Source organism: Mugil cephalus, chromosome 21 (assembly GCF_022458985.1).
Source record: "Mugil cephalus isolate CIBA_MC_2020 chromosome 21, CIBA_Mcephalus_1.1, whole genome shotgun sequence".
Taxonomy (NCBI): Eukaryota; Metazoa; Chordata; class Actinopteri; order Mugiliformes; family Mugilidae; genus Mugil; species Mugil cephalus.
In genome coordinates this window covers 3,845,210-3,862,568 of record NC_061790.1, presented here as the reverse complement: position 1 = coordinate 3,862,568, position 17,359 = coordinate 3,845,210, and the positions used below count along the sequence as shown (strand labels likewise).

The following is a 17,359-nucleotide window of genomic DNA, read 5'->3' as shown; positions in this document are numbered from 1 at the left end:
CAGTGATGGTGCATTGCTTCTACACAGTACCTGGTGATCATCTCCTTCTCCTTGTTTGAGGCACAACCACAGCTGCTCAGGTTCTTGCTGGGCGTGGACAGGAAGTAGAGGCAGTGGTTCTTAAAGGTCTGATCGATCAGAGGAAGCAGCACCTGGAGAGGAGAAACAAAATCCTCAATAAAAAGCCGTAACAGCAGTATATATAAGAGGCTCAGATGCAAGAAGAAGTTCTTCCCAACCTTGGCGAAGAACTTGATTTCCTGGTCATGGGGGGATTTGTCCGTCTTCCCGCTGGTGGCCATGGCCTCTGGATTTAAGATGGCGGAGATTAGCAAGGTCAGCTAGCGAGTACGTTCACATTACTGTCTGCGTTTAAAAAAGCGCCACACTACTAACCTAGATGAGCAATGAACTCCTGGGCAGAGTCGATGTACTTCAGCAGCCTCTTGAGGAATTTGTAGGCAAAGCGTTTTTCCATGGACGACGAGTCCTGCTCCATGTCCTTTAGACCTCTGAGAGACAAAAAGAAAGTCTGATTAGAATTTGAACTAGAGCAGACAGCTCCTGCATCGCTGAATGAGCGAAGCGCTGACTGAAAGATAACGTCTTCCGCCTCCTTTTACCCCTTTAATAAAATATGTTGGATTCATGTTAATGTGTATTTAAAGAAATTTAAACTTGTAGGGGAAAATTTAAAAACAAAATATATATATACATATATATATACATAAAACAAATTTGATCAACCAAAGATTTTGCAATCCCCCTGCAGTACTTGTTGAAGACCTGTGAACTACAGTGTAGAGGAGGGTACACAGGAAGAAACTAACAGAGGTGTGGAGACATGAGACTGTGAATTTTAAATGTAATTCAGTGAGTTGTAGCAATGAAAGATGATGCAGGGTCGGCGGGTACAAAGCTGAGGGAGCTGAGGCAGTTGATTGACATTTACATTTAGTGGCAGGAAACGTATCGGAGGGTTATCTAGCTGAAAAGTAACAGGCATCGAGCAAAATATAGGATTTAGACTGGGCCACACTTTCATTAAATGGATTATTTGCATCCTTTCAGTCAGTTATAAAATGTAAACTTAGTAACTAGTATCAAACGATTTTTTTTTTTTACTTAATTATTTCAATTAAAGTCTAAAAGACGGTGAGAAGAGGCCAACCTTGTAACGGTGTATCCACTAATCTGCAGGAACTTGAAGAGTTCCTGGGCCTTCTCTCTGTCTCTGTACTTCTCCTTAGCAGTCAAGGTGTCATAGGGAACCAGCAGCGGGTGGGTCCCTCCTCCTGGTGGGTTAGATCAGACAGGACCGTGGTCAGAATCAACCAACAACAACTTGGCGTGTCTTCAAACGTGCGAGAATTAAACGGCGCACCTTTGCCAATGAGTTCAGATTTCTTCTTCTTGGCCCAGATGTTGTGGTAGTTTTCTGCCACCACCTCCACCATCCCCTGCAGGAACATGAGAAACGTGGGGTTTTATCAGCCCTGAACTCTGAACGTGCTCTTACGGTGCTGACGATAACGTGGAGACTGTTATTAAGAGCCAAACTAAAGCAAACCTGTAACTCCCTGGACAAAGGGACATTATGCAGGTCCATAGGAGCAGGGCTGAATCCAGAACCCTACAAAAAGAAGGAAGGAAGAAAGGAACAGTCACATTGGAATATTGCACGAAATAAATTCATCTGAGTTCACAGGGTTCACACTGGATTAGTATTATCACAGGACCTCTGTGATACGAGGAATAAGGGTAGGTAATTTGCGGTGTAATTTTGACTTCACAAATTACGGACAAGGCCTGATTCAGATGGGATTAATATCATGGAGGACCTCCACTATTATTACAAATAACCAGAGGTCCTCGGGTTAACCTAGTCCTGTGCAAATAGGGCTGAAGATCTCTCATTAAATTCTCTTTAATAGCTTCTACAGCAGTAGGTGGAATTTGTATGAATCTAACTTCTCGTGGCTTTGAAAAGAAAAAAAAATATATGTATAAAAATATGTACAAGTACAAGAGAACATGTGTTCTGAGTTGTTTCTCTATAATAACACTGAATATGGCAGGAAATTATTGCACACGGTGAGTCCAGAGTCCAGTAAATATCAAACGAAATATGTACAAGTATATGACAAGAAAGTGAACAATATCAGTATAAATATGGGTTATTGCACATTATCTTAATAGGCCTCTATTATAAACCATCTCTGTGTTCGTGTGTAAATCTCTACAGTCAAATACCAAAGACTGAATCTGGTCAACCAGCTCAAAACGTCTCTGACATGAACACCGACTAAGTGAGGTGAAAGGTGTTTGTAATGTAAATCAAATGGTTACCTGGGACTCTGAGATCTTTCGTTGCTTTTCGCTCTCTCGTTGCTGGAACAGGGCTTCTCCCTCCTTGGTCCTCTCAATGTTCCAGCCCATAGACAACATGCTCTTCATTGACTCTCTCACTGGCCAGCGGTACGTTTCTCTCTCCTACAACAGGTAAATAGGTTTAACGCAGAGAAAACAACAAACTAGTTGCTATTATTAGTTATTGTATAAGTTATTGCTAACCTGCCCTGACAGTTTGCAAACACGTCAAAAATGAAATCTAATATCCTCATTCTTCCTTTGCGAACACTTCAGAGAGAAGTTGTTTGACAAAATCTCCATCTGCGAGTAAAAGATGATCACGTTTCATAAAAGAGAAATCAGATTGTACCTTCTCGCTTAAGGCTTTATACGGCTTCAGGAGTGGATGAGCTTTGGCCTGCTCATCCAGATTGTCTCCATGCTTCCAGCCCGCTGACATCTGCAACCACAGACAGTTTCAGGTCGCACCGTAAAACCACACAAGTTAGCGTTCCTTAGCGTTCTGTGGAACGTGCCATGAAAACAAATGCACAAACAAGAGATGGGGAGGGGGCTAACCTTCTCTGAGGACCACTTATCATGGGAATGCTCGGCATATTTGTTGGCAATGTACTCAAGTTTTTCAGGAAGGGAGATGCTAGAAAGAGCAGATCGTGTTTAAACATTTATGATTATTTCAGTTTATTCTACTTGCATTGAGCTTGGTGTGTATCCGTGGGCCCGCTAACGTGTCAGGGCCACTTACTTGGCAGTGTTGATGGGTTTGGGGTCAAAGTTGCCCTGTGCGTCCACTGATGCCTGCTTCTCCAGCGTTGTCCCCAAACTGGAATCCACAAAGTCCGGAGGGAGGGCCCCAGCGATGGCGCACAGGCACGCCTTGGCCATTTTGAAAAGTTCGGCGTCGTACTTCTACACAAGAGGAAGACGCAGCAGAGAATGGGTTAGGAGGTTTGGAAGGACACGTCTGCTTTGGCTATTAGATGACAGACTGACCAGAGTTAAACCACGAGAAGAAGAGAAAAGGAAGAGAGAATAAAATATACAAGTCTGCACAAACTAAAGGCTTGTCATAGATTGATAAATGATGCATCGGTTTTGGCTTCGCTTCAGCTCCACTGCTCACAAGCACTTCACTCAGCTTTCACCTTCCTGTCTCCGACTACCAAGAATTTTCTCATAAGAGAGTCGGGTGCAAGTGTTGAAAACTCCAGATTTTCATAAAACAGAGAAAAGCTTCACGATCACGAGCAAACGACACCAGACAAATAACAAACATCTGGATGTACAGAGAGAGACGGCAGGAATGTTTTCCTTTGTCTCCTGACGCTTCAGATTTATTCTCAGACACAGAAAATGAGAAAAACACAAAAACACTGAGATGTATTACAGATTTCTAAAGGAATGAATAATTTCTCGGTCTGTGCACACACACTTGCGAGCTTCTCTTAAATAATTTACGCCAACAGGGTTGTCTGTTTATACCTTGTGAGAAAGGGAGTCGAAGATTCCCCAGAAGAGTTTCTTGGTGAGAAGGAGCTCCTCCTCAGAGGCTATCCCGAAGCTGCCCATACCAGACGGCAGGCAATAGTACTTCCAGTTCTGCTCATAGTGGTTGGTCAGCAGCTGGAGAGACACAAGAAAATGAAGGAGTTAGATTCATTTAATATTACCACACGCCAGTGAGGGAAAATAAGGGGTAATAACTAAAGGTTTTGTTGCACAGAGACTAAAATACATATTGAAGAAATGGGGAAAGAGACTAAGAGCAGTAATTTATGGTTGGGTGCAATACTCCTCCGAGTCACAGGAGGGCAGCCAAGCGGTGTTTGCCCCAGAGCCGCTTATTAGAGAGAGTCTGGCCAACCAGGGAATGAACCATCTGAGCTGTCCCGCTATGCTGATTGGTTCTGAGCTGGTCACGTGTTTCATGGGCGCCATGTTGGATACATCTAACCAATATTCACCCATAGAGAATAAAGTTAGATTAAAAGTTAAAATATGCCACAGTGTGATAATTCGAGAAAGTTATGGGAGCAGAAAATTAAAAGGAAGAACTGGATGTCAACTGATTTCTCCCTGTTATGTGAGGTAAATGTCTCTCTTTGTTAAGATTGTTAAGATTTTATATGGGAAAAATAAAGTCATTCCATAATTAATGTGTACTTTGATCTCAAAAACGCAGTTTTACAAATGAATGAAGTTTGAAGTTAACCTAGTCTTATGCTAGCCCTATGCTAGCTAGTTATCTAGGCTAAAGGCTTAGAAAAATAGCAGCTACCGTCATATATACTGTGAAACATGTAGATAGACGAATTTACTGGTCACATAACTTTGTCTTGGTTACTTCTAGTGGCTAGCTAATTGCTAATGTTATAATGATAATACTAATGATGATACACAGGCTAATGAACACGGGAGACTGAGGAGAAGGTAAACACAGCTCCATGACTGATGAAGCGATTGGGCAACAAAGTATTTTACAGGCTTGTTTAAGATATTTAAAGTAAGTAGACGCTGGGATGTTTAAGTGAGGGTCTTTTATATATTGACAGACACTGGCAATAACATTTATAGGCCCGTTAATGGTGAAATAAGACATTTATTTCAACATAGCACATCGGCCCCATAGGATTACACTGTACAATCTTCCCTCCAATACAGCAACCATGGCGGCCGTGATTCGAGTTGGCCAGACTCTCTGTAATATACGGCTCTGGTTTGCACTGGAGGCCGACTGGCGTTGTTAAGTTGATTGATTATTGCGGCAAGGATGCTGATGGGGAAGAAAATTAGTTTTTGACTGTACGTGAATTGTTTTTGGTGGTTTATGTTGTTTATTTATTGGAAGTTAACTTATTATTTTATGAATCCTAGTGCGGCGGGAAATAAAGCACATTGTAAGGTGGAAAGAATGGTAAGACTGGATTTGTCTGTTGGCTTCTTGTTTGTGGCTCAGTATAGGACTATAGGAGATTATATAAGTGCATAGGAGGGAGATAATTTTGAAATACAGGACGCCTGTGACTGCGTGCTGTAATTACACCATAACTCCCATGACGACCCATAGATCAAACGTAAATCAGCGACTCACGCGGATAGGTATCTTGCAGTATTCAGAGAGCATTGGAACGTCAAACACCAGTCGTCTGAGCAGCTGCTGCATCATAGAGGGGCGCAGGTGTCTGGGAAATGAGAATAGAATTAACAGAAAAATAAAAAAAAGAAAGAAAAGGGCGTGGGTGGACTCTGAAGACACCGTTTGGAATAAAATATAAACAGATTTATGGAGAATTGACAATTGACAAAGTTTAATTTTACGATTTCAGAGCAGACCTACATACGCAGCTTGCCTTTAATCTTTTCACTCAGCCGAGTGTGAACAAAGCTGCCGAGGCCTTACTTGCAAATAGCCAGCAGACACTCCTCAATGGCGTCCCTCTGGGCCTTGGTGAGCGAGCGGCCTTTGGACAGCCGGTAGATGGTCTGCAGGGTGGAGTCGATCAGCTGCGCGTAGTGCTCCGTGTTGGCGAAGAGGGCGGCGCAGCGGGTCAGCAAGGGCAGCAGGGCCGAGCCGATGTACCTGTTCATGGCCAACGCGGTCTCCGTGGTGCTCAGCACTTCCTGCGGGACAGAGAAGGAAACTCTGAGAGATGGCTGGTGCAGGGCAGGATCCACACGAGAGAAGGTTCACAGAAAGGCTGCGGTTAATCTAGTGGGATGTGACGTGATGAGTAATGGGGGTTGGAAAGGCGAAAAAGGGATGTGTAGGCTGAAAATTCTTTGCAACTCACTGTGTCCAGAGACGCCGAGGCTCGCAGGTCAGGCAGGAAGCCGACCTCCAGCATCTGGAGGAGGAAGCTCTGGTCCTCGATGCCGTACACTCTGTCCAGGAAGAGCACCATGGGGGCCTTGTGGTCCGGACAGAAACAAGCCGACATGTCGGGTTCTGTCACTGTGCCGTCTGCAACACATTAGAAATACGTTCGTTGCACCGTGGGAATCTCGTACTAGTCGTATTTTAAAGGGCATATAGGAAGGAGTGGAAGGGAAATTAGCTTAGAAAGGAAAGGTGATGACAACAGAAAGAGACTATTCAGTCCCCAGGTGAAATCCCTGATGCACGTCGCAATATTAGCAGAAGAGAAGCTAACACTGCAGCTCGCTCCCATCAGCCAAGTAATGGATCGCTTTGTTTTTATTTTCTTTATCTTTTAATTTTAGTTTATGTCAGGTATCTTTATGTTTACGGCAGGAAGCTTAGAGGGCACAATCTTATGAGTTCTTATGGACGTGGAAATAAAGTGTATTTTCTGCCGCTAAGGGACGCCTTGAGAAAATGATGAACTAGACACATTTTTTTTAAGGCAAGGCACAAAGCGTAGAGGTCCTAAAACACAGCGTTGGCAAGATTTTCCCCCACATTGGAGACATACGCAGAGAGGGAAGTGAACAGACTCTGCTGAATGATGCCTGCTGGTGGGAGACAGACAGTTATAATGATAAACCTCCAGTTGGCAGAGCTGTGATATGAAATCATTCCAGCTCCCTTGATCCGGCAGCACAGCACATATACTAGCAAACACCGAAACCCGTCCAACAAGCAGTAAAATAATGTGACATGTTAGTTCAGCACAAATAGATTCTGATATACAGTAGCCCTTTGTTTCTGCGTAGATTCAGTTATTCTCAGCTTCAGCCTTTTTTTTTTTTTAAGGCTACCGTAAGAAGCTAGCGTACCTTTATTAACCACAGGCATGTTGAGGGGGATGCTGATGACGCCGACCAAGTCTGTAGTGGGGACCAGAGAGCGCAGGATGGCTCTGATACGCAGGGCCTCGCCTTTACCAGCGTTGATGAGCTATAACACATGTTAAAATAAGCTAAAATAATGACAATAATAACAACAATAATGCTAAAATTAGATTAGAAAGCAGCAAAAGAACTGGATTTTTCACATATATTAAAAGTATATTCATCCAATTTAAGCTATGTTAAAAAGCTTTGCTAAGAGGCACCAACTTCTATTAATTTGGATTTATTCATTGTAAACGTAAGAGACTGTGATAACGTAGTAGACAGTGCATCCAGAGCCTCACATGCATCTCGGGGGCACAGCGTCCCAGCAGGTCAATGAGGGCCGAGTAGAAGGACATGATGGCGTTGCCCATGTGGATGACCTCTCCTTCTTCCTCACCAGACCTGAAACGCACAGAGATGAAGATTTTTTTTATTCCGTAAAACACTGCGAATCTTCCCGGAAGCTGAGATTGGATTTGGATTTGGATTCTACGCTGGAGCCTCAGAATAAAACGAGCAACGCTAGAGCGGGAGATGGGCAATTTTGGTGAGCCATCTATAAGTAATGCCTTGGCACAATATGTGATCTCCTCACAGGCCGCTGTGTTATACATATTGATTGCGGTCTGTTTCCTGATTCCTCGCCTTACTACAGGCTATAATAAGTTTGGACATTAAAATGCAGCCAGCGCGTTACGGCCTTTGCATGCAGATGAGAGCAGCCAGGGACAAACGCTTCCAGGGAGCTGGCTGCAGCTTCCATCAACGTCAGCGGCGGCATCGTCGCTTTCTCTCGAGCTTCTAACCAGACTGGCACGTCAGCGTGATTTACTCACCGCGATCAAGCCACAACATTATAACGGGGGGAAGTGAAAATGACTGATTATGTTGTTATCGCCGTACCTGTCAGTGGGCGGGGATGTATTAAGCGGCAAGTGAATGTTTTGTCCTCAGAGTTGGATGTTAAAAAGCAGGATAAATGTTGAAGGATTTCGGGGGCTTTGACAAGGGAATGGATTGAGATGGCGAGCGGCTACTACACTGAAGCTCTAGTGGAGTGTATCCGGTTTCACAGTGGATGAAAAATAAGGAGCAAAGAAGGAAAAGCAGCAAAGCAGTGTCATAGGGAGAAATGAAATACAATAGTCACTACGCATCAGAGCAGGAGAAATGGGTGACATCATCAATGCTCACTTTTAATGTTAGACTTTAACTTTAAAGACTTTAACAATAATAACAATAATTACAATAATAACAATTATCTCAGCTGCACTGGTATTTCACATTGTTCCCAGCAGTTTCTGTATTTTATTTTTATTTTTTTAACTAATCGCTCGGAACAAGTTCATCAGCAAACCCAGTAAATGAAACGAATTTAATATTAAAAATGTCGAGTTTAAGAATTCAACGATCGAAAAGATGGTTTTCAATTGGTTCCACCAATGCAATTTAAAGTTTGCCTACTGCCTACGTAAAGACGGGTGTTTAGCCCTCTTAACTACCCCGGTTCAATCAACGTAATGTAGCACGGGGCTCAATAAGCTCCTTTTCCTTCACCCAGGCATACGAAATGAAATAGACTGGATCATTTCCCACTAATCTGAGCGTACGATGCATCTAATTCATACTGATGAGGCTCCATTAAGCTAAGAATAATGCTGGTTTAGGAAGACACTGAAACGCAGAGGGAAATCTAATTAAACGTAACTACTCACACAAAAACAAACAATAGGAGGCTTAATCACTGGAGCCCGTTTTTCCGACCTCTGAATGCGTCTTTAGCGTCTCATGGTGACCAAACGGCTGATTCAGAACGTTAAGGAAGCGTTTGCGGGTTCGTACCCTGTCGTTACTGCGGCGGGCGTCTTGGGCAGGTCCAGCGCAGGATCCTCGGAGATCTTGATGGCCTCCCTCATGGCGGCCAGCAGACCCTGACCGCCCTCTCCTCTGAGCGCGGGGCCGAAACACTCCGGGCGTCTGATCAGCAGCTTCACCACCACGTTGGCGTTTTCCTCCACGCTCTCACCTGGTGGACGAACACAGACGACCGAGGGACGGGAACGTACATTAAACTTACTCGCGCATTAGGCGGCGATTTGAATTAACTCCACAAGGCGAGGTCAGAGTCCATTAGTGCGTAGGAACCCTGGAGGCGGTGTTCAGCTTGAGGGGTTGTTACATTTTTCATGCGGGAAAAGCTGACTAACAATTACTCTCTGGAACTTTCTCGGTCTTTGCGACGCAGCAGCAGCAGCAGCAGCAGCAGCTTGGCAACCTTCACCGACAGATTTAATGTCTGCAAATCCTGTTATTCGTTTCTCCACCAATAAGAGTGACGTTTTTAATCCCTCAATGCATCTATACACACTACTCACACTTACACATGTAGTGGAGCACATTGTATACATTAATCACGCTGTGTGTGTTCAGTTTTCTACAATAACTGTCATGGTAATTGTTGGGTAACACTGAATGTAAACACGTATTGTGATACATTTGATCACTTCCTGCATCATTCACTAATAATCCGTATAATAGGCCAATTTTTTAGTTATTCTTAAAGTGTTTTCGTGTGTGTGTCATCTGTCAGTATATGTCTAAGTAACATCCACATGAATGCCAGGTCCAAAAGTTTCCCGTTACTTCTCCTGTCAGTGGTTTTACTGTAACGTCTGATCGGTGTATGTAAAGACGTAGACAGTGAAGGCTGTGATCAGGCCGGTAGTTTGTTGGTCAGCTGACACTCCTACGCGAAGGTGAGCGGAAACGACAAAACAAGTCCAGCGTGAAAGTCGACGGACGCACCGTTGCAGAAGACGACGAATCTCAGGAAGGACAGGTAGCGCTCTCCCTCGATGGGGTTCCAGCCGAGGTCGGGGTAACCCTTGGCAACCAGCATGGCGCAGCTCTGGAGACCGCATCCTGCCAGGTATGTCACCACCTACACGCACAAACAATCCCGCTTCAGCTCCCGGGCATTATAATAGCGCACTCTGTCTTTCTGACTGTCGCTGTCAGCGGCAGCGCTCACGCTGCGTCGCTCTGCGACTTTACGGAGAAAACTTGGGGTGGGCATGATGAAGAGCTTTAATGAGACGCCGCGACAGCTGTTATTAACCGAGAGGAGTTTGCCGATCTTTTGGTAGTTAAGATGACTGTCCTTGCAGATGTGTTTTTTTGATTAATCTTACTTATCTTACTCTCTCCTCTCAGCATGCTACGCACAATTTGATTCATTTGATAATTTTACAGCGTCTGAAAAAGAAATAAAACCACGTCTATCACATTTATACCTAGAAAACACCTAGAGGTCAGATTGTACAGAATAAATTCTGGCAACCACAAGTTTTTTTTTATTTTTTATGTCTAAGAAACAAACCTTCTCCAGATCAGGCTCCTCCAGGGCCAGAGCCAGGCCGTTGTTGTCCATCACTGAAGATGCTGCGACATCCAGTGGAGTGGAGCCCCGCATAGCTTCAGAGGCTAAAACACAAAGCACACGTGTCACCAGGAAACCTCCTATTTGTCTCAATCAGACAACAGGGGGCAGTCTATTATCATGCTACATCCATTCGGACATCGTTAGAGCTCAGAATAGCAGATACAATAATAAATTAAAACATTGTGTGTCTATTTGTAATAAGCAGAAATAAGGTTTCAACTATTGTATGTTTTGTATGATGGTATGTGATGTGAAATAACCATAAGTATCACAGAAGGCCCCATTAGAAACTGCATTATTATTATGATTCCTATTATTTCCTGTGTAGACAAACATCAAGAAAAATTTGAGAATGATTGCAAACTTTCCCTGCCTACATTCAAGCCTCCATTCACACTGGTCACACATCATTTGGGACCATTAGCGCTGAAGACAACAAAAATAAAACCTGCCAATATGCTCACATCGACAGCATGTGATTTATAAATAAGCCAATATCAAATTGTGTCACGCTGGGCACCACAGCAGCCGTCCTCCCCGGACCACGTGAGCCTCTCTACTTTCACCGGCAGGAGCTGTAGTTTACAGCAGTGACTCATCAGTCCTTCCCTGCGAGCGTAAAAAACCCCGAGCCTCATTGTCCTCCTGCCCACCGTCGTTCTCCCTCCTGCCTCCTTCTCTGCCCCTGTCAATCTCAACCTAATATCCAGGCGTTTCTGAATTACCCCCCCCCCCCCCCCCCCCCACCCCACCACTCCTCCCCACCAGCCGCCGCCTGTCATAATGTGGCTGATAAGCCCGAGTCTTCACTTCAATTAGATGAAAAAAAAAAAAACCTCTTATATTTTCTATTATTTTGGAAGCTTGAGAGCATTTTTGACACTTTCCTTCATATTTACATTCATTCATACACTTTAAACCTGCTTTCTCCTCAGGAAGACACACTAAAAAAGCACTTGGTCTACCATTTCTTACCCAGTCCGACGCTGCTGTTCTCCAGCAGGTAGCTCAGGTGGTCGAACATGGCTTTCTGGTTCTGCCGGCTAATGCGACAGAAATAGCACAGGAAGCGACAGCAGCTGGCCACCATTTTGGGGAAAGCGATTTCCTAAAGAAGGAGAAATGAATGAATTTTTCCTGTTTCTCATACTGTAAATACTCACCATAAGAATGGAAATACAAAATGACCCAATCTGCAGCGACACAAGGGTTTTACATTTGAAGGTAGAGAGTGCAGGAGCTCAGGAAGAATTATTTTAGCATTAAAAGTAATTCTGTCTGTCTGGCTCTAATAAAGGTCTCGTTTATCTTGGTGTCACTAAATAAAATGCGTTTTCTGTTAAAAAACAAAACAAAACAACAACAGGAAAATAATTTCACCTTCACCGCCCTTTTCCATTTAATGCTATTACAACTGTGTCATCCTCATTTTTCTAAGTTCTGCTGTGGACCCGATCCAAGCCTCAGCTTGGACCGAGCATAAATCCGTCACTCTGTCCGTGCCAGAAAAGCTACGAGGGGAAGGGATAAACTCCAAGAGAGCGAGAGTGGACGTTCTCATCTCACTATCAGCAAATTACAATCTAAAAAAATGCACGGGGAGAAAATCACACTTATCAGACGACTGTTGAACCTTAAATCTTGCCAAACTTTTTTTGGAAGCCAAAAGCTAATTCACCTTGTGAATGTGCAGCTTCTGATAAGCAGTTTACTGGTGTTAATACTAAATGTGTGACTGTGTCTGGGTTGACTATTCTTAAGTGCTTTACTATATAGAACGACCGATATGAATTTTTTAGGGTGGATACTGTTTTTTTTTTCACCTCACCATTGGACGATACGTGCCGTTGACTTTTCTGAGCCGATACTTGATACTACTACTTACTTGATAAAGTAAACAGATCTTTGTCTGATAACAGTTTTTAAAAATAAAATAAAATAACCCCTCCCTTTTTTTCCAACTCTTATTTTTAGGGAGGTGTTGTCCAGCTTCCAGCTGCAATGCACTCTGCTAGTGGGGGAGGGTGCAATGTATGGGCTGCACAACACTGCAGCATCTCCAGCAGCACAGGGCTGCATGTAAATATCAGCGTTGGTCTCCACTGTACCAAAATCATGGCAAAGAAGTCGTGGTTTGATGTACTACAGCACCCTGCGGCGGCTGAGACAACATCAGAGATAATCAAAGAGTAAATATTATAAACCCGATATACGCTTACGAGCCGCGCTGCTGCCACTTTATATGGCCACATAAGCTCAGCGCACATATCAAGTGGCAGCAAACTGCTCTGGAATGTATGTCTGAGACGTGTGCGATCACACCAAGTCAGACACGGAAGCCTGAACGTCTCCCCCGAGGTCCGTCTATCTGAGGTTCACACTTGGCATCGACCGTGGCATTAAATCACATGCAACTCTCCCAGCTTCTGTCAGCACTACCCAAAAAGGACAGGTCTGAATGGGCCCCTCTCGCCCTCCTCATGCCATCCTGAGGCCACTCTACTCCGCTGTCCTCTCTATCACCCCTGTGGTTTTTCTGGGTATTAGGCTGTTGGTCTTGGCTCATATAAACCTCTTACAATAAAATTAGTTTTTTGTTTTTTTCTGAGATTAGTACACCAGTCATTGAGGAAAATTCTACACCTAACTCAGAAACTAAGCGTACATTTAACACATTTGTGCATTTACCTTTTAATAAAGATTTGTATTAAATTAAATACTTGGTTGAACGGAAAACAAATCCTCGCTAAATCTGCCAATTTGCTGCTTCTTCTGTCTCATATTAATGTATACTGTTAAACTGGCAAATAACCAGTTCAGGAAGCTGTGATGGACATTTGTGGTAGAAACAATAATTAGTGGCATCCCTAGTTAAAAGTGGCCACTTATTTTGGGAGTAAAGACCATTTGAGGGAAGATGTTTAGAATTTCTTACAAATGTTCCCTGGTTTCAGTTTTAAATTAGGCTGAATTTTTAGGTCGGCATGGAGGGAAACACAAGAGATGCTCACAACGAAAGCTCCAAAATATGGATGTAAGCACTCTTTTAGATGAAACTGTCGACAATTCAAATTTGACAGGGTTGGTATAAATTGCAGTTTGGGGACTTATTCAGTGAGTGATCAGTTAAATAATTGTTAGCAACCGGGTGGGACGTGCTCTAAAAGTTGTCTTACTTACCTGTGACTTGTCTCCACCCAACACGTTGACCATGACCTCCATGACGGTCTCGTGCATCCCCAGCACCCTCATCAGATTGGGATGCTGGTAGAAAACTTTATTGTTCATGATGTCGCTGGGGACACGAGGAAGAGATTCCTGGAATGTGCTGGACATTTAAACAGCGGCTACACATCTACTAATATTGCCTGCTTGCGAAAATATATGCAGGGGAACAACGGGCATCGCGATCTCTTACCCGAGTCCATCAATCATGAGCTTCTCCTCCTCTTTGCCCATGCGCACCGACAGCAGGGACCTGATTTGACCCAGGGACGCCAGCAGATTAATGGCGTCCTGCACGGACGCGGCGCTGATGGTGTAGGATTTCTTCATGGCCCGGAGCAGTTCACCGATGCCGTCATACTGCCTCCTCAGAAGGCTGAACATCACCCTGACCAGCTGTGGGTCCTGGATGTGAGACTCCTGAGCCCAGCTGGTTATGGTTTGGGAGATGAGCTCCTTCAGGTTGGCTGCAGAGGAGAGAATTCACCATCCCCCCCAAGGTGAATAATGGTATATACAGGCAGTAAAGTTAAAGGCGATCTACTGTCAGAGGCTAATAGTGTCTGCAGGTCTGACCACAACACCCAGACCTGCATCTGGCAGAGAATTATTATTAGCTAATAGTAGCAAAATAACCCTGAAAGGAAAACTGATCAGAGGAGTCTGATGTACTAGAGTACAATCTAAAATGTATAATCGAGAAGAAGAGCAGCCATTAAGGAGATCAAGATGTTCGCCAACAGAGCCAAGATGGCAGATAAGCAAAACAATGTGCGATGCAGATGCATTGTGTGAATCAGTGTAATCAATCACAAATACAGTCAAACTAATCTGGGGTCCCTCCAACATATCAGCTAATGGGGATTCCATTAATAAATCCAATCCAATAAATCATAAAGACTTGCCATTAACATTAACTCAGTCAACAAACCTTGACTCTAAAATGTTGGACGATGTTGACTGATTTTTAAGCTAATAACATGCACAGAAATAAATGCTCCCCTAAACTATTGGCAGACGTATCAAAGCTCAGGGTACAATTGTTGGCGTCCTAATTAATGACCTGGGAGCAAAAGTCGACGATTTCCAAGGATTGTTGAGAAACATGTGTGGTCTCTGTTCCCAGGACACCTCACAAAGTTTCCTCATTAAAAAAAAAGAAGAAGAAAGCTTCTCTCATCTATTTAATCCGTATCTGTAGCACCGCAGAGACTGCAGAGGCACCAATTAAACTGCAGAGAGGAGACGGGAGCATTTTTTAACCTGTAAAGTCTAGCCGAGCGTTTGAAATGTCGCCTCGCTGCGAGCTCTCATCTCAAACTTTCATCTCAGATGATAAGCAACAATAAGTGGACGGCACAACTACAGAGGAACACACTGACCTGCAGCTAAACGTCGCGCCTCTGTAAATGACAGCGCTGCTAATCCGAACCTATAGCTGAACTTTGAGCGTTTAACTCAGACAGTACAACATCTGTAGCAAACCAAGGGTCGGGTACGAGCAGAATCCCAATGAGGGAGTAGACGGAAACGAAGAAAGAGGTGGTGAGCTGCCCTGAAGGTGAACACAGACTCACATCTGCTCTGCTTCATCATGTCGAGCAGTCACAAGGGAGTCATCATCACGAAGAAAAAAAAAAACGACACTGTCTGCAAGCTAATCTGAAAATGACCACACTAAGTCAGCTCGCTATCATTTCTAATTCAGTTTTATAGCTGCTCAAAGATGATCTGCATTAGCGGGGCACCTCTCTAGGTCACCTGGTTGAGTGGGCGTCCCCATAAAAATCACAGCCGTATATTAGAGAGAGAGGCCGGCCAACTAGGGAATGGACCGTCTGAGCTATGCCGCCGTGCTGATTAAAAGGATTAAAAGGAAGAGCTGGATGACAACTGATTTCTCCCTGTTGTGTGAGGTAAATGTCAGTGTCTCTCTTTGAAGTTTGTTAAGATTTTACACAGGAAAAATAAAGTCACACCATCATTAATGTGAACCTTCATCTCAAAAACACCGCTTTACAAATGAATGAAGTTCGAAGGTTAACCTAAGTCTTATGCTAGCCTTATGCTAGCTAGTTATCTAAGTAGATGCTGGGATATTTTAAGTGAGGGCCTTTTACATATTGACAGACGTTGGCGAAAACATTTATAGGTCCGTTAATGGTGAAAATAAGACATTTATTTCAACATAGCACAGCCACCTCATTGTGTTACACTGTAGAATCTTCCCTCCGATGTAGCAAACATGGCGCCCGTGATTTGAGTTGGCAAGACTCTCTCTTACCAGGAAAATAATTTCTATAATAATAAAAATGGGATCGAGTGTTCCAGAATCAACTAAAACTGCTAAGTATTACATTACATGAATCTATTAGGGGAAAAAAATATCAAAAAGAATGAAGGGGCTGCTTATCGAGCAGTGAAAGCAGACAGAATGAGGATTAACTGCTATAACAGCTTTTGTGCAGACTCACTAATATGAAAAGACAGTTTACAATTCTTTATTTAATTATAAAATAGTTTATTTAATCATCCCTACGCAGTTTTTTCCCCCAGAGGCCACAAAGCTCCATGTTGTGTAATTAACACCAGGCCATTGTTCATATGAAAGGTTAGTTCTTCATCGAAGGAATTTTAATCACAGGCACATCTGCCATATTTTACGAAAATAATTTCCATCCCAAGAGGTTTTGATTCACTAAATAACCTTTACATGCTGCAAAAAAACCAATAGCATTAGCATTAGGAGAATAGAAGAAGAACAGATTGTGCCCCCAACGCATCATTTAATCAGCCTACTTCGATGTGATGTAGGAAATGTGAGGCAGGTCCGTCCAAATCATCTTGAATGTCCATTTATAAGGTCCTTTAATAATGCAGGCCAGGTGTGGGAGGCTGGAGCAAGGCATTAAAATTTATAGCGCGGAGGCCTGCAGAATGGGCCGTCCATTACTCTTCTATTATTTGAAACCGAACAAAACCACACTGTGCTTTCAGCAAAGGGCAGCAGGCGAGAATATTGAAACCATTCAGCCCAGGTTAAAGTAAAAAAAAAAAAGAAAAAAAAAAAAAAGGCACCAGTAGTGGCGAGAAACTCAGTTTTAAAACAAATGCACTATGTGTTAGGTTTGTTTTTGTGTTTTACGAGCTAGGTAAAATAAATTGGATATTGATTCGACAGCAATCGCGCCGACCATCTGGTGCGAGGCTTGGTTTATACTTCTGCTACGAATCTACGCAGAGCCCACATCGCAGCTTATGTTAGTGACCCGTTAGTCACCATTGCTCTCCAGTGACGGAGCACGAAGACTAGTCAGAGTCGTTTGTCCTGGCGGGGGATCATGGGAGCTGTCACTGGATGAGAGGTGGGGTCCATTATGGACATTTCTCCAGTCTATCTCAGGCCTGACACAGACAGACCAATCATATTACAGACAATTTTAGAATCGCCAATGAACCTAATGAGCTTCGGACGGTGGGAGGAAACATCTGAGTAGGTAAACATTAATTTTCTATGAGAGA

General features: G+C 43.6%; 1 protein-coding gene across 4 annotated transcripts in view; it reads right to left on the bottom strand.

Moving 5' to 3' along the window:
* The window catches only part of ryr3 (ryanodine receptor 3), a 106,171-nt gene that overhangs the window by 30,826 nt on the left and 57,986 nt on the right, over positions 1 to 17,359 (bottom strand). For all 4 annotated transcript variants that reach the window (XM_047574441.1, XM_047574444.1, XM_047574442.1 and 1 more), the window contains 22 exons: positions 14,031 to 14,304; positions 13,793 to 13,907; positions 11,588 to 11,720; positions 10,550 to 10,653; positions 9,976 to 10,111; positions 9,013 to 9,196; positions 7,470 to 7,572; positions 7,111 to 7,231; positions 6,165 to 6,334; positions 5,774 to 5,994; positions 5,465 to 5,555; positions 3,856 to 3,996; positions 3,119 to 3,282; positions 2,932 to 3,010; positions 2,723 to 2,812; positions 2,350 to 2,493; positions 1,571 to 1,633; positions 1,385 to 1,460; positions 1,172 to 1,295; positions 397 to 512; positions 240 to 307; positions 31 to 152 (listed from right to left, as the gene is read on the bottom strand). In XM_047574441.1, the coding sequence (XP_047430397.1) occupies positions 31 to 152; positions 240 to 307; positions 397 to 512; positions 1,172 to 1,295; positions 1,385 to 1,460; positions 1,571 to 1,633; positions 2,350 to 2,493; positions 2,723 to 2,812; positions 2,932 to 3,010; positions 3,119 to 3,282; positions 3,856 to 3,996; positions 5,465 to 5,555; positions 5,774 to 5,994; positions 6,165 to 6,334; positions 7,111 to 7,231; positions 7,470 to 7,572; positions 9,013 to 9,196; positions 9,976 to 10,111; positions 10,550 to 10,653; positions 11,588 to 11,720; positions 13,793 to 13,907; positions 14,031 to 14,304 (2,839 nt within the window). The remainder of the gene's footprint in view (positions 1 to 30; positions 153 to 239; positions 308 to 396; positions 513 to 1,171; positions 1,296 to 1,384; positions 1,461 to 1,570; positions 1,634 to 2,349; positions 2,494 to 2,722; positions 2,813 to 2,931; positions 3,011 to 3,118; positions 3,283 to 3,855; positions 3,997 to 5,464; positions 5,556 to 5,773; positions 5,995 to 6,164; positions 6,335 to 7,110; positions 7,232 to 7,469; positions 7,573 to 9,012; positions 9,197 to 9,975; positions 10,112 to 10,549; positions 10,654 to 11,587; positions 11,721 to 13,792; positions 13,908 to 14,030; positions 14,305 to 17,359) is intronic.